Genomic DNA, 23,143 nt, shown 5'->3' with positions numbered 1-23,143 from the left:
CTACTTCTATGGCTCCTATCTCCACAATACCCATGCCTGAGTTGCGACTAAATGCTGCATGAGACTGGCTGGGGTTAAACCAACTGGGTAACACAGAGGGGTTATGAGTGTAACAAGATGCAGGGGTGGGGTTAAGAGATCAAAGAGAGTCAGATCTCTGCCCTTATAAAGGAAATCAAGAGGGATGTCAAGCTCACTGCTAATTGATAGGGGGCAGACTCTGTAGGAAGACTTCTCCTGATGCTATGTTCAAGGTGTGTCAGCGAAGAGAACCTTAGCACAGTCAGACAGTGGCGAATGTAACTAGCAAACAGAAAGGAAGAGCATTTCAAATGCATTTCAGCTCTTTCTTGACAGAATAGGCAATTGCTGCCCCAGACTGATAGACCCTCCTTTTTTAGCATGTGCTTTAATGCCTAGTGCACTGGCTTTAATTAAAGCTGAATAGCAGTGGAGTAACTCTATGGAGCTCAGGAACATGGCTGGGAATTTCAGTCTTGTGCAGTTATCCCAGCTAATTGCCTCTTATGAAGCCACCAGATAACATTGTGCCTTGTACCTACATGGGTATAATCTGAGCACTGGGAGCAATGGCCTTTCGAAAAAGTGATAATTTATAAGTGTATGTGCTGCTGTACCATAGCAGCTCAGCACATAACTGCTAGTGGGCCTCTGTCCCACAGGGTTTACAGCCTAAGGGCAGGAGCCAATGCAATGCAATCCAAGAGAAGACAGGACGCACATGCAGGTGGGCTGTGGGTTTTAGAACTTCCGTGCACGTAGCCATGTGGGATTTGTGTTTTCAACAACAGCCACCAGGCCCTTTTTTGTGTTTCTCTTGAGGAGCTCTTGCTTAAATTCTGGGGAAGGATAATGAGAGTAACTAGGGAAAAAAGGGAAAGGACCAATGAAGAAAGAGAGAACAGAGCAGAAAGTATGGTTACAGGTACTCCAAATGCCTACAGTAGATTATGTGCTGGTAGCAAGACAAGGGAGAGCAACCATCTTTACCAAGCCAGGGCCTTTCCAGAAAGGGGGTTCCCTTTGCTATGTGTCATGGCTCATTATCAGTATTCTTAAAATATTTCTTTTTCCACATTTATTTTATACTTTCTTGTATCGAAAAAAAACAAAACAAAGAAAGAAGATACTAGATTGACAGCTTGGGCCAGCTGAGAGTGGTATTCAATTTAGTGAGCAACAGAATCCACTCAGAATCCTCCCACTGACTCATGCAATGTCAATTCAGGGCTGAATTGTTTTTAGATTTTCATTGATAGTTGAATTTATGATGATTATGTGAAATTGTCAACCAGTGTGACAGGTCTCTGGCCCTGTCTGCCTGGTGTAAAATTACATCCATTTACTCTGGCTGGAGATGCTTGTGATACTCCATTTGCCAGTAAAATCTTTGAGAGTCACCATCAATAGCCTCCTGCATCTCAATTATTTTAATTCTATCCTGCTAATAATTTATTTTTTGACCAGACAGGTGCCCTTCACCAACATCCTCTTTTGTGAGCTGAAGGTTATCAACTTCCTTTCCCAAACAAATTAAAACTGCCTAAATGCCACCACAAAATCAGAGTTAATGCCCCGTAAGCTTTGCCTTGGGGGAGGATAACCCACAGCAGCTGATGGAACTGTATTTTGCATCTCATACTGCAGGAATGTGCCATATCCAAACTTGGACCCACTAGCTTTCTGCTGTTGGTGAATCATAGGAGTAAATGATGAATACCTCTCTTTTCCCATGTAGTTCATCCCACCACTCAATGTAGAATTATTCCTGTGAGTTATGTTCTCCAGAGTTTTGCCCAGCCAAGGTTTAAATGTGATGTAATAGATCCTGCACTGGACTCTGATATTTCAGATCTGTCTTGCAAAACACAATGTCTCATTTAAGGAGGACACCTCAGCTATAGACCATCTAATCTTCTGACTAGTTTACCAGCATCCCTGTGGATGTCTCTTGCTGCTGAAATAATTTATTTGCCAGTTGCACCTTAAAATAATTAACTGTCCATTCTTTCTCAACAGAACATAAGAACGGCCATGCTGGGCCAGACCAATGGTCCAATTAGATCAGTATCCGGTCCTCTGACAGTGGGCAGTGCCTGATGCTTCAGAGGCAATGAACAGAACAGGACAATTATCGAGTGATCCATCCCCTGTTGTCTAGTTCCAGCTTCTGGCAATCAGAGGTTTAGGAACTCCCAAAGCCTGCCAGCCAGTCCTTACTTTGCCTTGCAGGTTAACAATAGGTGCACCCCTGTCCCTGAGTCCCTTTTGAAGCATTCCCATGTAGCATCCAGTGCCCTTATCCACCGAACACTCACAAAAATCCTAGGTCTGCTGTCCCCAAAGGAGCAGTGTACACACCAAGTTGTATGAGTCAGCTCAGGATCAGCACTTTGCTTAATATCACAGCACTTAGACATAGTTATAGTCTATAGTCTAAGAAGTTTATTATCAAAGATTCAATTGATGATGAGTAAGAATATTGGAAACAAATGGTTACATATGCAACAAAATCATAAAAGACTTTCTAGAGACAAAACTTAACAAGTTAACCTCCTGTCTTAAAGAAGTATTTTCTCACAGGCTCACTATCTTTCTTCTAGTATCAGAGGGGTCCACGTTAGTCAGGATCTGTAAAAAGTGACAGAGTCCTGTGGCACCTTGTAGACTAACAGACGTATTGGACTGGAGCATAAGCTTTCGTGGGTGAATACCCACTTCGTCAGACACATATCTTTCTTCTGCAGCTTTTCAGTCCAGGTTGGCTGAGATCCTGTTTTCATGATGGGTAAATACACTTCCTGTTTACTTCCTAGGTGCAGGATGATGGGGTGTCTTCTTTGCCTCATAGATATATTCTCAGACCTTATTATTTTTGCACACAGCCAGGATAGCCATCTGTGGTTTGTTTTTCTTGGGTGCTCCTTCACTGTTGACTTCACATCTCTTTGCTAACTTCTGACTTTGTATGTAAACTGACATCCATTGTGTTAGCATGCTTAATTTATATTCTGACCGAGAGAGATACGCTTCTTACCTCCTCTTTGGAGGACAACCTGGTTTTCACTCCTGCCTTGATATAGACTTTAAAACCATATTGCCAGAGGTAAAGATAATTCCTTACATAGTATCAGTACATACATTTCACAGCGATATGAGTGACCAGAGTGACTCCAACTTTCATTTAAGACTTCACATAACATTCTTTGGTCAACCAGAATGTACATCCCAGAATCAAGATAGTCCTGTAAGCCCCTTGCCAGTTGGCAGTAAGAGGTTCTTGGGTCACAGCAGTTACTATGTGTTCATTTTACCGTACGGGAGAAATTGCTGAACTGGATCAGACCCCTGATTCATCTAGTTCAGTAGCTTCTCTCCAACAGTGGGTGGTACCCTTAATTCTTCCTCCCTGCATCCTCAACAGCCTGTCCCTCCCTAATCACATCAGTTTGTTAGCAAATTTATGCTCTGGGAGCTTGTTTTTGTTGTTGTTTGTTCCGCAAAATGCTTAGTACACTCCTAGGTTCTGTCAAAAATAACAAATGAAGGAATGTTGGACCCAGTTCTTTCCTTGCTTGCCACCCTTGCTCTAGGGTGAAAAGTAATTTACTGTAGCCCTCAAAAGGGTACAACTTCCCCTTCCCGCTTGTAACAGTGCATCTCTGCTGGCCTTATCATGGGTGGGTAATGAAGCCACTCCCCACTCCTCTCTGGGTGAGCATGCATGTATTGTATACACATGCCTCGACTCCCTGTTCAGGGAGCACTAGACGTCCCTTTTTCCCATGTGGTGCTGAGCGAGAGGAGTTGTCGCAAGCAGGGCCTGAGTGGTTACCAGAATCACTTACAGATATCAACTCTTCACTACAAATACTCGATATCCACTGTCATGGTGTTTGATTGGTCTCCCTTGTCACATGGTACTGATCCTGGTTTTTTCTGGATGGATGACTGAAACTCATAAGCAGCAGAATAACGAGCAATGAAATTCCAAAAAGAATTCTCAGGGGAATCATTTGTGGAGCTTTTGGAATTCACACACACATTCACATATACCCAGCAGTCACCTGAAAATTCACAAAGAAGAAACAATGTGACCCTGTGAGCCAGGGTGCACCAAACTCTGCTTTTATTGACAAAATAATCACAAATCTGGTGTTTTGATCAACTTTCATTTCAAATATCTCTATTGAAAGCCTCTCAACAAGAGTCCTTTCTTGCCCCCAGAAGTTTCTATATTATACATTATTTGTGCCACCCAAACGGGATTTCGTGTTTACCTTGTAAACCAATCAAATAACAAATGAATAATAAAATTGCTGGAGGGAAGAATTCCAAGCAACTTCCCAAACCAAGAGCTGCCTCACTTGTATCTACAGATTAAAGGGCCTTGGGGTTTTAATGACTTTCTTCTCACTGTAAACGTTACAAATGCAAATATAGCCGCTCTGCCAGTCGCTGGTGATAGAGCTTCCAGGCTCTGCTATGAATACCAGGTCTGTTGAGACATCGTATTTCACTGGCATGTTTAAAAATAAGCAGCACACCAGGAAATTGCAGTAATGACACTGAGGAAACAGGAAATGGGAGTTCAAAACTCAGCTTGTTTAAGAATCAGTTAAGATTCCATTTATGAACATGTTAACAATCTGTAGCTGATTGCTACATGCAATGTTGTCATTTAATGGTTTATTGAAAACATCTTGTAAAACACGTTAGCAATAAATGTATATGGGGATGAAACCAGTGTATAACACTGTTGCCTGTTAAAAGGCTTATTCAATTATGAAGATGGAAAAACAGGGCCAGCTGAAAAGGCACCAGAATTATTCTAAGGAGCAAGAAGCTGTAAGTGCAGAGGGTAGGATGCTGGAGGCAGCATAGAGGGGACTGACAGCAGCAGCTGTGTGGACCCTTACTTCAGGAACACATTCTGCCAGGAACCTTAAGGAAGAGAAGCAGCCGCCACATCTGGCAAGACATTAGTAATCAGAAAAGTGACTGTGAACGGCGAGAGGAGATTTGGTTGGCTACAGCTCTTTGCTAATTGTGATTATTTGGGGTCAGGGTAAGTGCAGAGGGTCAGGTTCATCCTGCGATGTCTCCTATGCTGCGTAAAGACAGGACGCTGCTGTAATAAATACAGAGGGGTAACATTAGTACTAAATATAAAGGGGTTATTCACCGAAGCTGCTGGACTCAGACCAGTCATGAAAGGAACTATTGACCTCACTAATCCTTCCTGTAGCAATTCCTCCAGCCTCATTAGGTTTATGCCATGGATGAATGTGGCCAGAATGGGTGCTGGCTGGTGACTCTTGCCCACATGCTCTGGGTTTAGCTGATCGCCATATTTGGGGTCGGGAAGGAATTTTCCTCCAGGGCGGATTGGCAGGGACCCTGGAGGTTTTTCGCCTTCCCCTGCAGCGTGGGGCACGGGTCGCTTGCTGGTGGTTTCTCTGCAGCTTGAGGTCTTCAAACCAATTTTGAGGATTTCAATAACTCGGTCCTGGGATAGGGGTTGTTATAAAATTGGATGGGTGGGGTTCTGTGGCCTGCTTTGTGCAGGAGGTCAGACTAGATGATCAGATTGGTCCCTTCTGACCTATGAGTCTATGAGTCTATAATTCAAGGTGTGGCAAGGACATTTCAGAAAAGGCGGAGTCACCACCAAAAATAATTTAGAATAAGGAATTGTTTAAAATAAAATAAACCCAGCAATAATTGAAAGAAATTCCTGGCTGAAATGAGATTGATGAGAAACAGGACTTAATAGACGCAGAATATTGATTGTGGCTAGCAATGTTTGCAAAGAATTTGTGAGAACCACAAAGTTTCGGGTTCAAAATATTCCATAGGCTTAGGCAATCTAAATGCCTAAGCATAGGGTATTATAATTTAAGAGGGTTCAAAGATGGAGCACTGATTCTTCTAAAATGAGTGGCCCAGGGGCAAAATTCTTTGTATAGAGTTCTAATACCTCAGTCCTGTCCTGGGAATTACGATTCCTGTGTAACACCTGCTCTGATTAAGATAGTGTGTACTAGATCCTCATCACTATTTTCTGCAAATTACTGAGGTAAATGATACAATGTAAGGCCAGATCTTTGGCAGGTGTAAGTCAGAGTAGTTCTGTCAGTCTCGTGGAGTTATGGTGATTGATACAAGCTGGCCCACCAAGTCTCATTTTCCAGGGATTCTAGTATCCGATGAGCATTCTGATGATCATCAAAAGAAAGTGGTAAATAAATAAAACCTGAAACAAAATTGTTACATTCACAGAGACTTGTTAGAAGTTGCCATTATTTATTCATACAGAACTGGAAGGCTCAGAGGCCGAGCTCAAAAGGAAACTAATTTGTTTCTAAAGGCTGCCTGGATATCTGAATTTTCAGGCTCATTTTGTGTATCAGCCATTTCAGTCTACGTCGAGTTTAACTTACAGCAGATGCCCACTGCTCACCTGTTTGGTTCAAGAACTCCTTTGAGCTCTTGAGAGGAGGCAGAGGGAGTTACTGGTAATTCTGCTTTATTATTGAAATTGTCAGAGCTGATCCAGTTTGAGTATAAACCTGTTTCAAGTCACTACCTTAATACCCTAAGCATTGCCCTTGTGATACTCTAGGGGCTTGTTAACAAGGGTCACTTTGATCTAGATTTCACTCAGCATGTCCACCAATGTCTGGTAAAATGTCTAACCACAGCCAGTCAACAATTCCAAACGTATTCTGATAATGTGTGTAGTGCTTCTTGTGCATCAAACTCCATCCACCACCTCACTGGCATCGAGCAATATGTTACGAGGGTATTTCTGGGGGTATTATAGCCCATGCCAGGGGGGGAACAACATCACAACCCAGTGGATGAATGGCCAGATGCCGATGGTTTTAAGGGCAGTGGGGTTCATGCTCTTTCTACATCCAGTTCTTCCTAAACGTAGACGCACTTGCTATCATTTTGCTGCTGAACATGTCCGTTGGAACCTATTGGCTCGTTAGGACTGGTAGCCTATTAATATGGGTTCATTGCTCTCACAAACTGAAACTACTGTATATACTTACCTCCTATCCTGTTAAACTGGAATTGTTCTCTATGTCCATTCTGCCAGGCACAGCAGACCGGGATCATTCTAGTTTGTGGATCAGCCACAAATGGAAGAATAAGACCTGAGGTTACACAGAATTGCAAAACTCAGTAGCAGGCGTTGAATCCCATGAGGGGTGGAGTTGCTGTCTTGGTTTGACTTGTTATGGATACAGGGACCAGCCATAAAATTAGGGTGCAGATCAGGGCTAAGATTTTGGTAGTGTTTGGATTCAGGGGTTTGTCTGAACTCATCTCTAGATTGTATCTGTTTTTTATCAATTAACCAAGAGGTGGCTGGAGTAGGGGAAAGGCTGGAAAGTCCCATCCAGGTCAATAGTGATCTTTTGCTGTATAGAAATACAGGATTTGACATGGCAAACATTCCAAACAAATTTACAACCAAACCCCAGCTCAGCCAGTGAGAGCTTGTACTGGTCTTTCATTATGCCCAGTTCTTCAGTGTATTTATTAATATCTAAGAGACCAACAAATTTATTTGAGCATAAGCTTTTGTGGGCTACAGCCCATTTCTTCGGATGCATAGCTATAAATAAATAAATTTGTTAGTCTCTAAGGTGCCACAAGTACTCCTGTTCTTTTTGCAGATACAGACTAACATGGCTGCTACTCTGAAACCTGTCATTAATATCTAAGTCGTCCATTCTCTGAGTACCTGGGGACCCCCTACCACCCCTTTTGCACACTTCAATATACTCTATATCACATGGTTTGGCACTGTAAGCTCTTTGGGACAATGACTGTCTATTCATTACGTGTATGTACAGCTTTGAATGTAGAGGGGCCCTGATCCGTATCAAGGGCCTCTAGATCTGGGATTCTCAAACTGGGGATTGGGACCCCTCAGGGGGTCATGAGTTTATTACATGGGGGTCACAAGCTGTCAGCCTCCACTCCAAACTCCGCTTTAATGGTGTTAAATATATTAAAACGTGTTTTTAATTTATAAGGGGGGTTGCACTCAGAGGCTTGCTATGTGAAAGGGGTCAACAGTACAAAAGTTTGAGAACTACTACTCTAGATGTTACTGTAATGCAAATAAATAGCTATAATCACAATACTTCCCTATTCACCACGATTCATACATACAGATGAAACTTGTTTACCTCTAGAGTTGTATGAGAGATTGTCTCATTATAGAAGAGGAAAACAGCTGGAATTGTTGTGTCATGAATTTCTGGAGTGGCACTTGGGCTACTTTTAATGTGAGGTCATTAATCATGGCACAGTTTCTATCATACCTTCCATGTACCTTCCACTGTTTTTGAGATCTTTACACCTGATGATTTTGTGTGGTGGCAGCTGTTCTACTCTGAGCTGCATGTTAATCTTATTATTAACCTCTACTTAGTGCCATAAAATATTAAGATTAGAGAAAAATTGTCTCCTGTAAGATGTGTCTTTTACTTACTCCTTTGGTACAATTTTCACATGCTGTAGCCATGGTAATTCTATCCAGTTCTCTTTGTAGAATCCAATTGATGCTTTGATTTAAAATCAGTGAGCAGAACTCCCAGTGATAACAGTAATGAGAAAGATGGTTCCTAAAGACCTATATACGTTAATGACAGGCCAGCTGTTAGCACATGAAGTACATTTGTTCATAAATTTCCAAACAAACATTTCTACAATATGCATCTGAAACAACAATTTGCATTTTTTAAACATTTTCTTTGCCTTATAATTATTTTGGAATAGTTAAATAAAAGACAGTATAATACGCAGCCACATATCAGACCAAAAACAAATATATGCTGTATAGTCCTCAGATAGGTCAGAATGAAGTGCCGGTTCGGTTCTCAGAACAGTTCTCTTCTGTACATGTACAGCTGGATAGCTGCACATTTGTGCTCTAGATGTACTGTACTGTCCCTTTCTAATTTGAGGATATGGAGCTTTAAGATGCCACACAGTGACGAAACAATTTCCAATGTATGGTGAGAGTCTGACAAAGTCTCTATCACTCACCAGGATTACCAATGGCTGCCATTTATTTTATGGAGCAAAATCTTCCCTAAGAATTCCCAGGATTCAGAATGTTCCTTTTAATCATTTGCAATCTTCTGTGCTTTTTGATCTAGTCCAAATAATATCTTGCAAGTATGGGACATGCTCCACTGGATGGTTTCATTGAACTGTAAAATTCTGAATATCCATTTATCTTCTTAGAGTGTAACAACAATTCAAAATAATAATATTATACATTTACATAGTACCATTCATCACAAAAGGTCCCATGCCACTTTACAAACTTTTACAAATTATTTATGGTATCTAACACAATCATTTTGCTTGCCACTGAAATGCAGTTATTCAATAGTAAACAGCAACACCACACTATAGTTACAGCAGAACAGAAAAGGAAGAGTACTATATGCAATTGTAGATACTGGAGAGACTTTAAGTAGGAAGAATAAAATTTTCCAAATTGGAATTTGGCCAGGACAATGGAGCTGACACCTCTCCTATTATTGAAAGATCCTATGGGATCTTCATATAATGACTTCAAGTGGCCTGGGTCTCGGTTCTATGTCCCACCAGAAAGATGACACTTCAGCAACACAGTGCCCCTTACTACCGCTTGGGAGGCATTGGTTCAGAGAAAAGATATCCTACTGAAGACTTTGTACAACCCCGCAGCACCTGGATTTTCTTAGGTTTCCTGTGCAAGCCTTGACTAGGCCCAACAAATGAAAATATTTGTGCATAATAGGAAATGTAATTGCACCACCACATTAACTACAGACCATGCAAAATGCTGGTAAAATTCTAACACACAATACTGATTGTGAATAAATTAGCACTCAGGAAAAACAAATTAATTTGCCCTCTACGAATCTATTTTGTTAAATGCCCTAGAGAGCTCTTTAATTAATTTTGTTGTGTGCTCTCTGCACATGGCAGAAACAATTTTCAAGAGGATGTTCCAGACAGGTAAAATACAACCACGTACTTCCCAAAGTCTGTGTTGTTTCATGGTCCCCACGTTTATCTGTAAAGTTTACTTTTCTTCACTGTTGCGGGGAAACCATTTAGATCTTCTTGTTCTGTGACGTCATGATCGGACTCCTCATGAGAATAGTCCTTCATGACACTATAGTACACCGGAACATTGTATTGGGTGGGGTTCTCAGTCCTTTTCTGTTCACATTTGCATAACTTTTTGAAGGCTGCTCTAAATTTCTGAGACATCAGGTTGTAAATGATTGGGTTGATGGCACTATTCAGGTAAATGCACATCCTACAGAAGAGGAGGAACCAGATGTTGAGGTAAGGAGGGTCCAGGAAGGAGTTCACCACCACCAGTGTGCGATATGGCATCCACAGCAGGGCAAAGAGGATCACCACCACAGCCAACATCTTGGTCACCTGTTGAGTTGGGAGGGACCAAAAATAAATAGCTGATGTTACACCTCTTCCAACAGGACGTTACCACTTTTGAAACTGCAGAGGGCCAGCTCAGGGTCTGTGCATCACTTAAGTCCCATTTAAAGCTCCAAAATAAGGCTAAGTGGGGCATAGATCTTGGCAACGCCTCTGGAGGGGGCCAATTTCACTCCTGTGAGCACATTTTATATAACAACACACTTATATAACAGGTCTCCCATCATCATTCAAGACATTTAAAACCCCATTGGGAACAATCATTCATTGGCTGGGAGATGAGCTGGATAGAAAGGACTGAAGAGGTCAGAATTTCTGACAGGATGCAATTTTGAAAATTGCTTGTGACAACAAAAAAAATCAAGGGGAAAACTGTCCTGTATGTTAGGGCAGAATCCCAAGCAGCATTTGGTGCAGGAAGCATTAAAATTACTTCTCAGATATTTAAATTATTCTTTTGTACTCTGTTGACTGGCCGCTCAATTTAAACATTTCAGAGGCAAGTGATTCTGCCTGTAACTGCTATTCGAGCACCCAGACTCCAGCATGAATTCCAGATGTTCCAAGAGCCATTTTTTTTGCACACAGTAGCTAGTGAATATCTTTAAAATCTGAAGCATCTGCAAAGTTCTATATTGGCACATTAGGAAAAAGGACGTGATGAGACTTCAGAAATGAGCTGCAGTTCCTCTCTGCTGAACTCCAGAATTTTTTTAAAATGCATTTCTCTTACATTGATTTTCTACAATAATCCGAATCAGGCAGTTGCAAACAGCCATTTCTATGAGGGTTTATATTTCTTTCAGCACATATTTATTGAATACACATGCTCTTCAGAATGCCTTATATATGCTAGTGGGAGTATGACATGCATATTAAGGGTGTAGGCACCCCTAAAAGCCCAAAAGGGGGTAGTTCAGTAATTATGCTTTTCTGCAGGTAGATATTTTTGTCAAGGTCTGACTGCCTGGTTCTCTTGAAGTATAGTTTTCAGTTGGCTACAGGGTACCATGCCCTCTAGAACGCTCTCTGTGGGAGCTGAGAATAGTGACATGTCACATTGTAAAGCCTGGAACAAGAAAGGGATTACTACCAAGCTGGAAGGCAGAGTACAGTACAGTGGTGACACAGGAACACGTCCCAGCATGAGATAGTGTGATAATTCTATGAGTTACTGTATCACAGCTAAAAACCCAATGGAACAGTTATTGTGTCTTACTCCTTCTGGGAAATACACATGAAGGATTGCAGTATGTGTGAAGTGACTCATATCTGACACAGTGCTACCATGCAAATCCTTACTTACAAGGAACAGGCTGGCTCAGGGGATAATAGAGTCATACAGATTTCTGGTTCCAATTTATCCCATCTAGCACCAAATGCCATGCAAATGGGTAATTTTTAGAAATATGAAGAAATAGGTTGGTAGTGACCAGCAGTCATTATAGTCTGATGGTTGGCTTGGTGCCCCACAGGAAATCTGTTGGGGTCCATCCAGTTCCAGTTATAACCAACTGTCATAATTGGTACCACTGTCTCAGCTAAAAGGATTAAGAATGACTGGGCCATGGAGATTGAACCATCTTCTGCTCAATAAAGGGTGTATATTCATGTCAGTGCTGAGGCACATTTAGGGGGCAGTATGATGGAGTCCCACATTGCTGCAATCTGTGCTATCAGTGATCTAGGTTGGGAGAATTTTAGTCCCCAGAGCTGTCAAACCAGTGCAGTAAAAGACAGATTTCCTTACCAACCCCCGACATATTGTACTTACAATGCATTGGATCAGTGTGACTCTATACAGATGTTATATGTTAGTAACATAACATTCAACAAATCTGTTAAGGTCACTATAATTGAAAGACAGTTTTCTAAAATATTTTCTATTTACCACAGCTGGAGATGGAAGATGTATGAAATCTTGAAGATGAGGATGGGTTTTACACTATTCCAAAGGATGAAGAAGGTAACCTTGATGGTTAAGCTTTGCAGGTACCAACTGGGACGTTGCTACTGATAATGACAATGAAGGCGATGAACCTGATGCTAAAGATTTGTAATGGATACAAAAAAAATTATATACGAATATAAGAAATATTGTTATAGCAATTAACTGAGAGAAACTGCTCAACAGGATGGAGGCCAACACACCACCTGGAAAAGCAGTGGTCAGCACAGATAATCAGCCAGTTTTGTGCACAGAACAAAGTCAGTAGGGAGACACAGACTAGAGGGAGAGATCACAAGAAGACACTTGTATCCTTTTAGGAAGAGAGAGGGCCAGATCCTCAGCTGGTGTAAAGTGGTGTTGCTCCAAGTAAATGGAGCTATGCCAAGGATCTGACCCGAATGTCTAGCAATCGTCTCTCTGTACAGCTGTAAGGTCTGAACACTTCCACCTGAGTCACTGCACATTTACCTGCTTGTCAAGTTTGCAAAGAGGATTGCTCTTTGCTGTGTATTGGTACTGCTGAGATTTGATTCTGTATGAGAACTTGAACGTGTTCACCTTGGACAAAGCTGTAACAATCAACTGAAACCTACAGCAAGAGGCAAGTGCCTGTCTTAAGTGACCCTGAGTACAAATTCATTAGTTCACCTCTACTAAACTATTTATTTAGCTTGGTCTCCTGGGTGGTTAAAGCAGACTTGGATGTATATTCATTTGGTCTAAGCAGGCTGCAAGCATCCTTGTCCTGTGTGAATGGGAACTCCATTAAGGATCTGGCTGTCCTCTGGGATAAGCAGAAAATTCAGTATTAGAGATTTGGGGCTTGTCCAAAAACTGCTGAAATTAATGGGAAATTTTTCATTGGCTTAGTGGGCTTTGGACTGAGCCTATGCAAGATAGCTGCCTGAGAGTGTGTCCCAGAAACCTTTGCTAGCCTAGGCCTACCCGGCATTGAGCACAGACATTCCTTCCTAAGGTGATGAGTTATCAGATTCTGAATGGATACAATAATCCCTTTCATTTACATAGTCCGAATATAAACTCTGGCATGTTTAGCTGAACTCTCTGGTGGACTTCACTTCCCGCTGGGGGACCAGAGCTTCATTTAAACCTCTAAGATGATTTTTTTTCTTTGATTATTTGTAATTCTCTTCTTCTTTGGTTTGAAGCACCATCATGTTTGAGAAGGGTGACCTGTTCATTCACGAGTAACAGTACCGCTCACTAATAAAGAGGGAATGTCCCCAATAGGATGGAAATTAACATCTGATTACCGATGTTTTCTCACGCAGTAGGAAATTAGGATGGAAATAACCACTGGTCCAGTTGCCTTTTTACCAGAACAAACCTCCCACTCCTTTTTCAGCAGGTGCTTATACAAATGCTAGGAGTTCCCACTACTCATTCACTCTAGTTTTACCTGACTTAACATTCACAGCTTCAACTCATTCCCACAGTACCTGATTCCATGTCACAACAGCTCTGTGATCAAAAAACCTCTTCCTGATCTTCGACCTGAATCTACCCTTCCTCAATTTTTGGCCAAGTCCAGTAATTTTACCTTTGTCACATCATATAAAGCCCGTGCTGATTTAACCTTGAGAAGAATTTTATTACCTTTATTAAATCACTTTTGGTGTCACTTTTCCCATACTCTGAGCACACTGAACTGTCTTTTATCATAGGACACTGCATCCAGATCCCCCCCAACCCCCCCAATAAGTCTGGCAGCAGTTCTGAAAGACGTTCTCTAAGATGTAAATGTCCTTAGTCAATTGGTACTGGTCATGATCTCACAGATCAAGACCTAAGCAAAGCTGCATCTAATGGAATACATACCTCCTTTGACTGCAATACCATTTCCTTCAGGTCTCTCACAAGCCCACTTTCATTCCAGCATCACTGAGAATGACAAGGTCCTATGTCATAGCAGTGCATGACTGACAGGAATCTTTTGCTGTCATCTTCTGTTGGATACTCCAGGTCTCCCAAGGCAATGACTTACCTCATGCTGACCTGCTGAAGAGTGGCTACAGTGAGTGACCATCCTTTCTTTCTGACTTTAATTAAATAACTGATGTACAGTAAGTACTGCATGTTGGGTAAGGTGGTTAAATGGGAAATCTAAATAGAATTGTTAAGCAAGAGAGAACTTATGAAGGTTAGGTATACAATTAATAATATGTCATGACTAGTAAAGGTTATCAGAATGGTTTTAGTGACAAATGTTCTCAGTGACTTTGAGCATGTTTCATCCCAGATCTAACCATCTCCAGTTGCTAAAAATAATTCTATTCCATTGTGGACCAGACAGTTGCTGTTGGAGATTCCGGTTACAACACCTGTCTGTTTTGGTGGATGTGCAGCTCTGCCTGGTACTGTGGGCCTGACTCCCCACTTCACTGACAGGCTGTGTCATTTGCACCAGTGCAAAGCAGGTCTCAGATGCTACCCTTCTGATCTGGTAGTATTTTGCAATGCCATTAGGTGACTATGAGGTGTAGGGTAACAGAGAACCATGTTGGTCTCCTGCCTATCCACACAGAAGCAAATAGTTATTTAGGCTGCTCCCTCATCTGTCCTCCTGAGGAAAAATTAGACTACAAAGAATCACTAGTTCACTACTTAATAATAAAGGAGGGAGCAGGGCTGGGAGACACCAGTGGAATCATCAGAGAGGATGTCAAAGTTACCCGCTTTTCCAGCCCAACAGGGGAAGCGAGAATCTCTTCCTATAGTGACTACAAAGTACAAGGCTGTAGTAAATGGAACCACCCTGCTAAGTGCAAGAAGACATGCCAAAGGGAGAAGGGGCATCAGCACCCTAAAAGGCTTTCTTGCCTTCTAAGGGCTCCTCACTGTATTTCAATGAAAAACCAGCCCAAGCAGCTGTGTAGGGTGGGTGGGTGTATACATGTGGGCCCAGGGGGCATGTTTTCTTAAAAGCAAGAAACTAAAGCATAAGCGGGGACATTATCCCCCCGGGAAGACAGCTGTTGGTATCTGCTAAAGGACACTGAGGAATCTCGGTATAAAAGCTGTTCCTTGTTACAGCCTCTTCCCCAGCAAAGGTGCTTGCCCCCCGCCCTGGAAGGAGAAGGGTGGGGAGTGAGCTCAGCAGGGGTGTCTAGGGAGCTGGGCTAGCAGCAGCTTCAAAAGTCTTGCAAAACGATTATTGTGTCAGATCTCAGATAACGTGGGAAGAGTGAGTCAGGGGCAGACAGAGAGGGAGAGATCAAATAAAACTTCTGAGGAGTTAGGTCCTTTTTTATTCAACCAGCTCAGCTGAAATAATCTTTGGCTTCCAGACACTCCACAGGACATCCGGCTAAAGCCAAAGGCACTAAGCTTTGTGGATATAGGTTTCTGCCCAGGTGCCTTTCCCACACAGATATTAGGCATTCGCTGGCATCTTTGTTTTTGTTTTATTGTTTCAAGAATAAGAGATGCTGGGCAATTAAAAGCTAGATCTGAGAGAGAGGGAGAGAAATGAACTGTTCAGGGTTTGTTTGCATGTCACCCTTCTGATCCCACCTGCTCATTCTTAATGATAACTCATAGCGTAAGTTATAACTGCTCAACAGAAGAAATTCAGATGAAAGTCAGCTCCCTGTCTCTGAGGGGAAGAATCTCAGTTACAGAATTAGCTCTTTGTCTGGGCTGGAGCCTGGACTGAAGGATCCCAGAGCTCAGGCTCCAGCCCACGCCTGAATGCCTACACCACAATTAAGCAGCCCCTTTGCCTGAATCCCGTGAGCCCGAGTTAGCTGGCATGAACCAGCCAGCCGCAAGTGTCTGATTCCAGTATAGACACCTCCCCGACACAGTCTGTGGTTTATCTTACAGCGGCTTCCAGGTTTCATATACGTTGCATTAGTGAAATAATTGTGCATGCAAAGCCATTTAAAAGTGTTGAGGGGAAATGTAAAGGATCTCAGAAATGGGAACAAATACTTATAGCAGTCTCCAAGTGCTCAACTTACTGACCCTGACCATAGGGTTAGAAGGGACCACAAGCGTCATCTTCTAGTGAAGCCCCCTGCCAGGTTGCAGGATTTGTTGTCTAACCATCCAAGACAGATGGCTCCAGCCTCCTTTTGAAACCCTGCAGTGAAAGATCTTCCACAACTTCCCTAGGGGTCTGTCCCATTGTCCTAATTTTCTTATAGTTAGGAAGTTTTTCCTGAGATTTAATCTAAATCTGCTATGATGTAGTTTGAACCCTTTGCCTTTTGTCCTGCCCTCTGTGGCAAGAGAGAACAACTTTTCTCCATCCTTTTTTATGGCAGCCTCTCAAGTATTTGAAGACCGCTATCATGTCCCCCCTTAATTTCTTTTCCAAACTAAACATACCCAGTTTCTTCAGCCTTTGCTCATATGACTTGCATTCCATCCCTCTGATCATCTTCGTCAATCGCCTCTGGATCCTTTTCAATTTTTCTATATCTTTTCTATATACTGGTGACCAAAATTGGGCAAAGTACTCCAGCTGAGTAGATTGGTACTATCACCTCCCATGACTTGCATTCTATGCCTCTGCTAATGCAACCTACAATTGCATTTGCTTTTTTTGCAACAGCATCACATTGTTGACTCATGTTGAGGTTGTGATCCACCGCAACTCCCAGATCCTTCTCAGCAGTGCTGCTGCCAAACCAGTTGTCCCCCATTCTGTATTTGTGCATTTGGTTTTTCTTCCCTAAGTGTAGCACCTTACATTTGTCTTTGTTGAATCTCATTTTGTTGTTTTTAGCCTGGTTCTCCAGGTTATCAAGATCCTTCTGAATTTTAGCTCTATGCTCCAAAGTGTTGGCAATCCCCCCCACCCCAGCTTTATTTTATCTGCAGATCTGACCAGTATGATCTCTATTCCAACATCCAGGTCATTAATAAAGATGTTAAACAATGCCAGACCCAGAGTGCATGGGGAACCCCACTTGAGACCTCTCTCCAATCTGACATCATTCCATTAATAGTTACTCTTTGTTTGCAGTTGTTTAACCAATTATGTACTCATTTAATTGTAGCTCTGCAAAGCCCACATTTCTCTAGCTTACTTAACAGAATGCCATGTGAGACTGTGTCAAAAGCCTTGCTGAAGTTCAGGTATATTATGTCCATCACATTCCCCTCTATCCACCAAACTCATTACCCTATCAAAGAAGGAAATCTAATTGGTTGGCATTTGTTCTTAGTGAATTCATGCTGGCTGCTAATGAATATGCCAAGGTGTGGGACTGCCTGTGTGTGGGAAGCAGCTTTCTTCTCAAAAGTTTCACTCAATAAATGCCTTCTGCATCTCTGTCTTCATCCCCGTTCCCCTAACAAGGTTTTTCTCAGTGTGACACGCTAGTTTCATTACAGGCAGCTCTACACAGAAAAGTCACAAATGGAACCAACCCATAAGTCTCTCAATAAAGCACAAGCTCGGCAAAGGGAAGTCTTTCAAAGCAGTTAAACAAGCACACAGGCCATAACAGCTAACTCTAACTTTGTGGAGCAGTGAGAGCTGTTTGCTATACTGAGCACAACCACCTCCACAAGCATCCCTTTCAAGACCATGCCATGGGAAGGGGGACGGAATGAGCTACACTGGAAATCTCTGGGACTGCAAGTAGGTTTTAATCCACAGAATAACTTCTCTCTAAGGGTACGTCTACACTACAGGATTATTCCGATTTTACATAAACCGGTTTTGTAAAACAGATTGTATAAAGTTGAGTGCACGCGGCCACACTAAGCACATTAATTTGCCGGTGTGCGTCCATGGTCCAAGGCTAGCGTCGATTTCCGGAGCGTTGCACTGTGGGTAGCTATTCTGTAGCTATCCCATAGTTCCCGCAGTCTCCTCCGCCCCTTGGAATTCTGGGTTGAGATCCCAGTGCCTGATGGGGCAAAAATCATTGTCGCGAGTGATTCTGGGTAAATGTCGTCACTCATTCCTTCCTCCAGGAAAGCAACGGCAGACAATCATTTCGCGCCCTTTTTCCCTGGATTGCCCTGGCAGACGCCATAGCATGGCAACCATGGAGCCCGTTCAGCTTTTTTTTTTACTGTCACCGTATGTGTACTGGATGCCACTAACGGAGGCGTTACTGCAGCGCTACACAGCAGCATTCGTTTGCTTTTGCATGATAGCAGAGACGGTTATCAGTCGTTCTGTACTGTCTGCTGCTATCATGGGTGCCCCTGCCTGAGGTTGGCCGGGGGCGCAAAGGCAAAACTGGGAATGACTCCCCGAGTCAATCCCTCCTTTATGGTTTCTAAAAATAGTCAGTCCTACCTAGAATATGGGGCAAGTGTACTAGAGAACTAGTATATCAGAGAGCACAGCTGCTCCGTGTCAGATCCTGCAGAAATGATGAGCTACATGCCATTCACAGGGGGGTGCTTCTGCAACAACCTTACCCATTGCTTCCCTCCTCCCCAACCTTCCTGGGCTACCATGGCAGTGTCCCCCCCATTTGTGTCATGAAGTTATAAAGAATGCAGGAATAAGAAACAGTGACTTGTTAGTGAGATAAAATGAGGGGGAGGCAGCCTCCTGGTGCTATGACAGTCAAAGCAGAACATTAAGCGGTGCGGGGAAGAGGAGCCCAGCATCGCGCCTCTATGATAGTCCAGGCAGTACAGAATCTTTTCTTTACACATGAAAGGGAGGGGGCTGATGGAGCTCAGCCCCCAGTTGCTATGATGAGGATGGTTAGCAGCCGTTCTGTACCATCTACTGGGAATGACCAGGAATCATTCCTATTTTTACCCAGGCGCCCCTGGCCAGCCTGACCTGAGGCCAGCCAGGAGCACTCACGGGCTCATGACAAGGACGGCTAGCAGTCCTACTGCACCATCTGCCACCAGGGAGGGGAGAGGAGCGGATACTGCTCTTCACTGCTGCAGCATCGCATCTACCAGCAGCATTCAATAGACATAGGGTGACATTGAAAGAAGTCAAGAAATGATTTCTTTCCCTTTTCTTTCACGTGGGGGCGGAGGGAGTAAATTGTCGAGCTATACCCTGAACCACGCCGGACAATGTGTTTGAACCTACAGGCATTGGGAGCTCAGCCAAGAATGTAAATATTTTTCAGAGACTGCTGGGGACTGTGGGATAGCTGGAGTCCTCAGTACCCCCTTCCTCCCTCCCTGAGCATCCATTTGATTCTTTGGCTTTCCATTACGCTTGTCACGCAGCACTGTGTAGCCTGGAGATTTTTTTAAAACGCTTTGGCATTTCATCTTCTGTAACAGAGCTCTGATAGAACAAATTTGTCTCCCCATACAGCGATCAGATCCAGTATCTCCCGTATGGTCCATGCTGGAGCTCTTTTTGGATTTGGGATTGCATCGCCACCCGTGCTGATTAGAGCTCCACACTGGGCAAACAGGAAATGAAATTCAAAAGTTCGCAGGGCTTTTCCTGTTTACCTGGCCGCTGCATCCGAGTTCAGATTGCTGTCCATAGCGGTCACAGTGGTGCACTGTGGGACACCGCCCGGAGGCCAATACCATCGATTTGCGGCCACACTAACCCTAATCCGATATGGTAATATCGATTTCAGCGCTACTTCTCTCGTTGGGGAGGAGTACAGAAACCGATTTAAAGAGCCCTTTATATCGATATAAAGGGCCTCGTAGTGTGGACAGGTACAGCATTAAATCAGTTTAACGCTGCTAAATTTGGTTTAAACACGTACTGTAGACCAGGCCTGAGACAAGGCCCTCACGATGAGAGTGGCACTTCATGTTGCAATGTGTTTTCAGGGAGGGCTTTCATCCTCCATCACTGTGAATGCATTTCCATTGGGTCGGAGTTCACCGCTCCCCCCATACAGAGCTTACTGGAGTTACAGTCCTCCCAGCTGATTTTAGTCATTTAGGAGATGGCTGCTGCTTTGCAATCCCACTCCATATCCCCATCCCTGCTTCTTATATCTGGCCTCAGTGACTTCCTTAGGCTGTATGCTTTCTATTACCCCTTCCATCTGCTACAGTCTCACCTTAGGCAGTTGCTTCTGAGCCCCTGCTGCTGTTCTCCGGCTTCCACACCCTCTCACTTCCCCTTGGACACCTTCTCCCCTGCCTTATTTTTGTCCTACCATTCCAACACACCTTCAGCCCCGCTTCATGTGGTCGTCCCTCTAGCTTCTTAGTCCTAGCCACAGTGGTTTAAAGAACATCTCTGCTGCCCACTGGTGGTCATTTATTATCAGATAAAATCATGTTGCATTTTAATTTATCCCTAAGCACATTGTTTCCAACATAAACCTTGCAAAATAGCCTCCCTTATGAAAGTCACACTAATCCCTGGTCTGTGTCTGTGGATTCCACACAGATCTTATGCAAATGAGCTTGTTCACACACTACATTTGAAAAACTAACCAATTGCACCACTTGAATCACTAAGACTTGTGCAGCCTAAATTGGCTGTAACACATATCCTCCCTTGCCCCTCCCCTCCCAGGTTTCATAGATTTTAAAGCCAGAAGGGACCATTATGATCATTTTATCTGACCTCCTGTTTAAAGGTGGCCTATAATTTCTACATCAAGCCCAACATTTCTGTATGAGCTACAACATCTCTTTAGAAAGATATCCAGTCTTGATTTAAAGATTTCAAGTTTCCCTAAGTATGCTCCAAATGGTTTTTTAACATCACTATTCATAATTCATAGATTCGTAGTGTTAAAGGGCAGACAAGACCATTAGCTCACCTAGTATGACTGTCTGTACATCACAGGCCATTAAATTTCACCCCATAACTGCTGTATGGAGCCCAATAACTTGTTTAACTAATGCTTTACTTGTGTTTTGCTGGAGCATATCTCCCAGAAAAGCATCCAGTCCTGACCTGAAGACATCAAGAGATGGAGAATTCACTATTTCTTTTGCTAGTTTGTTCCAGTGGTTAGTCATTATCACTGTTAAAAACTTATGCCTAATTTCTAATTTGATTTGTGTCTGGTTTTATCTTTAGGACCTGGTATTTTCTCCCTATGAAGATACTTATAGACTGTAATCAAGTCACTGCTTTTTGAAAGGGTAAACAAATTGAGCTCTTTAAGTCTCTCACTATTAGACATTTTCTCCAGCCCTCAAATCATTTTTGTGGCTCTTTCTGCACCCTCCCCACTTTTTCAACATCCTTTTTAAAATATGGACACCAGAACTGGATGCAGTATTCCAGGATCAGTCTCACCAGAGCCATACACAGAGATAAAATCATCTCTCTGCTTCTGTTCACTACCCTGCTGTTTGTGAATCGCAGGATCGCATGAGCACTCTTGGCCATAGCATCACACTGGAAGTTCATGCTATGTTGCTTATGCACTATCATCCCTAAGCCCTTCTCAGAGTCACTACTTTCTAGCATACAGTCCCCCATTCTGTAGGTATGGCCTGCATTCCTTTGTCCTACACGTATAACTGCATTGTGCTGTATTAAAACACATTTTGTTTGAATGGGCCCAGGTTAACATGTGATCCAGATTACTCTGCATGACTGCCTTGTCCTCATCCTTTACTAGTATACATATCGTTGTGTCCTCTGAAAGTTTTAGAGCAGTGATTTTGTATTTACTGCCAGATCTCTGATGAAAAGGTGTACCTTATTTCTGGTTTGAATCTGTCTAGCTCCAATTTCCATCCACTGGACTGCTGCAAGATCAAATAGTTGGGGCATGTTGTATCTGCTCCTGTCTGTCATGGTAGTCACATAGGCCCTAATCCTGCCACATGATTAGGTCCATAAATAGATAAATTCATGGAGGATAGGGCCATCAATGGCTATTGGCCAAGACGGATAGGGATGGTGTCCCTAGCCTCTGTTCTTAGAAGCTGGGAGTGGGCAGCAGGGGATGGATCACTTGGTGATTGCCTGTTATGTTCATTCCCTCTGGGGCACCTGGCATTGGCTGCTGTCAGAAAACAGGATACTGGGCTAGATGGACCTTTGGTACGACCCAGTATGGCCATTCTTATGTTCTTTAATTCAAACATCCATGAGTGTTTGCAGAATCCAGGTCTTAGAAAGTAAACTCCTCAGAGCAGGGATCTGCCTTCTATTTGTTTGCTGTGAGATGCCCAGCATACCTGTGAACAGTAAGAGATAACAAATATAATAATATTTATTGCTATGTTAGCACCACCTGCAGAAGCACATTTGTATTTGAAAATCTGCTGATTTCTAGCTGCCTCCCTTGTGTTTGTACCCACTTGGCAATTGTGCTTTTAAACAAGCTCCTGTACTGAAGCAGAGAAATCTCATCATTAGCATGTCTACTGGTTTTTTAAATCCTAGTATTTAGCATTTTAGATAAGATGCCTCTCCCATGTCTTTTATTATAATATCAGCTTCTGGTGCTATTCAAAGTTTCTGACACAAATGGCAAGGTAGCTTTCTGTAGGCCATCACGAATATTTTCTGTGACATTTTCAAAAAGCTGTCAGGGCTTCTGAATGGCAGAAGGCAAATAATCCACACCAACAACAAATGATTCATAAGCAAATGAGCCTTTCACAGGTTTTGAACCTGTATCACTTGTGAAGCAGCATTTTATGGTGCTATTCAAGAGACACAAGTTCCTAAAGCCATCCGGGTTGTCTTGTGGTTGGAAAGAGAGAGAATGTCACCTGACATATCTCAGTGCTAGTGATTCAAGCTATTCCATAGAAAAGGGGCCTGGA

General features: G+C 42.9%; 1 protein-coding gene across 2 annotated transcripts in view; it reads right to left on the bottom strand.

The window, feature by feature from the left end:
* Positions 1-8,319: 8,319 nt before the first annotated feature.
* The window catches only part of LOC115635055 (thyrotropin-releasing hormone receptor-like), a 29,793-nt gene continuing 14,969 nt past the window's right edge, over positions 8,320-23,143 (bottom strand). For both annotated transcript variants that reach the window (XM_030533279.1, XM_030533278.1), the window contains exon 3: positions 8,320-10,494. In XM_030533279.1, coding sequence (XP_030389139.1) covers positions 10,114-10,494 — 381 coding nt within the window. In that variant the 3' untranslated portion in view covers positions 8,320-10,113. The remainder of the gene's footprint in view (positions 10,495-23,143) is intronic.

Source organism: Gopherus evgoodei, chromosome 14 (genome assembly GCF_007399415.2).
Source record: "Gopherus evgoodei ecotype Sinaloan lineage chromosome 14, rGopEvg1_v1.p, whole genome shotgun sequence".
Lineage (NCBI taxonomy): Eukaryota > Metazoa > Chordata > Testudines > Testudinidae > Gopherus > Gopherus evgoodei.
This window is presented reverse-complemented; position numbering and strand designations above follow the sequence as displayed.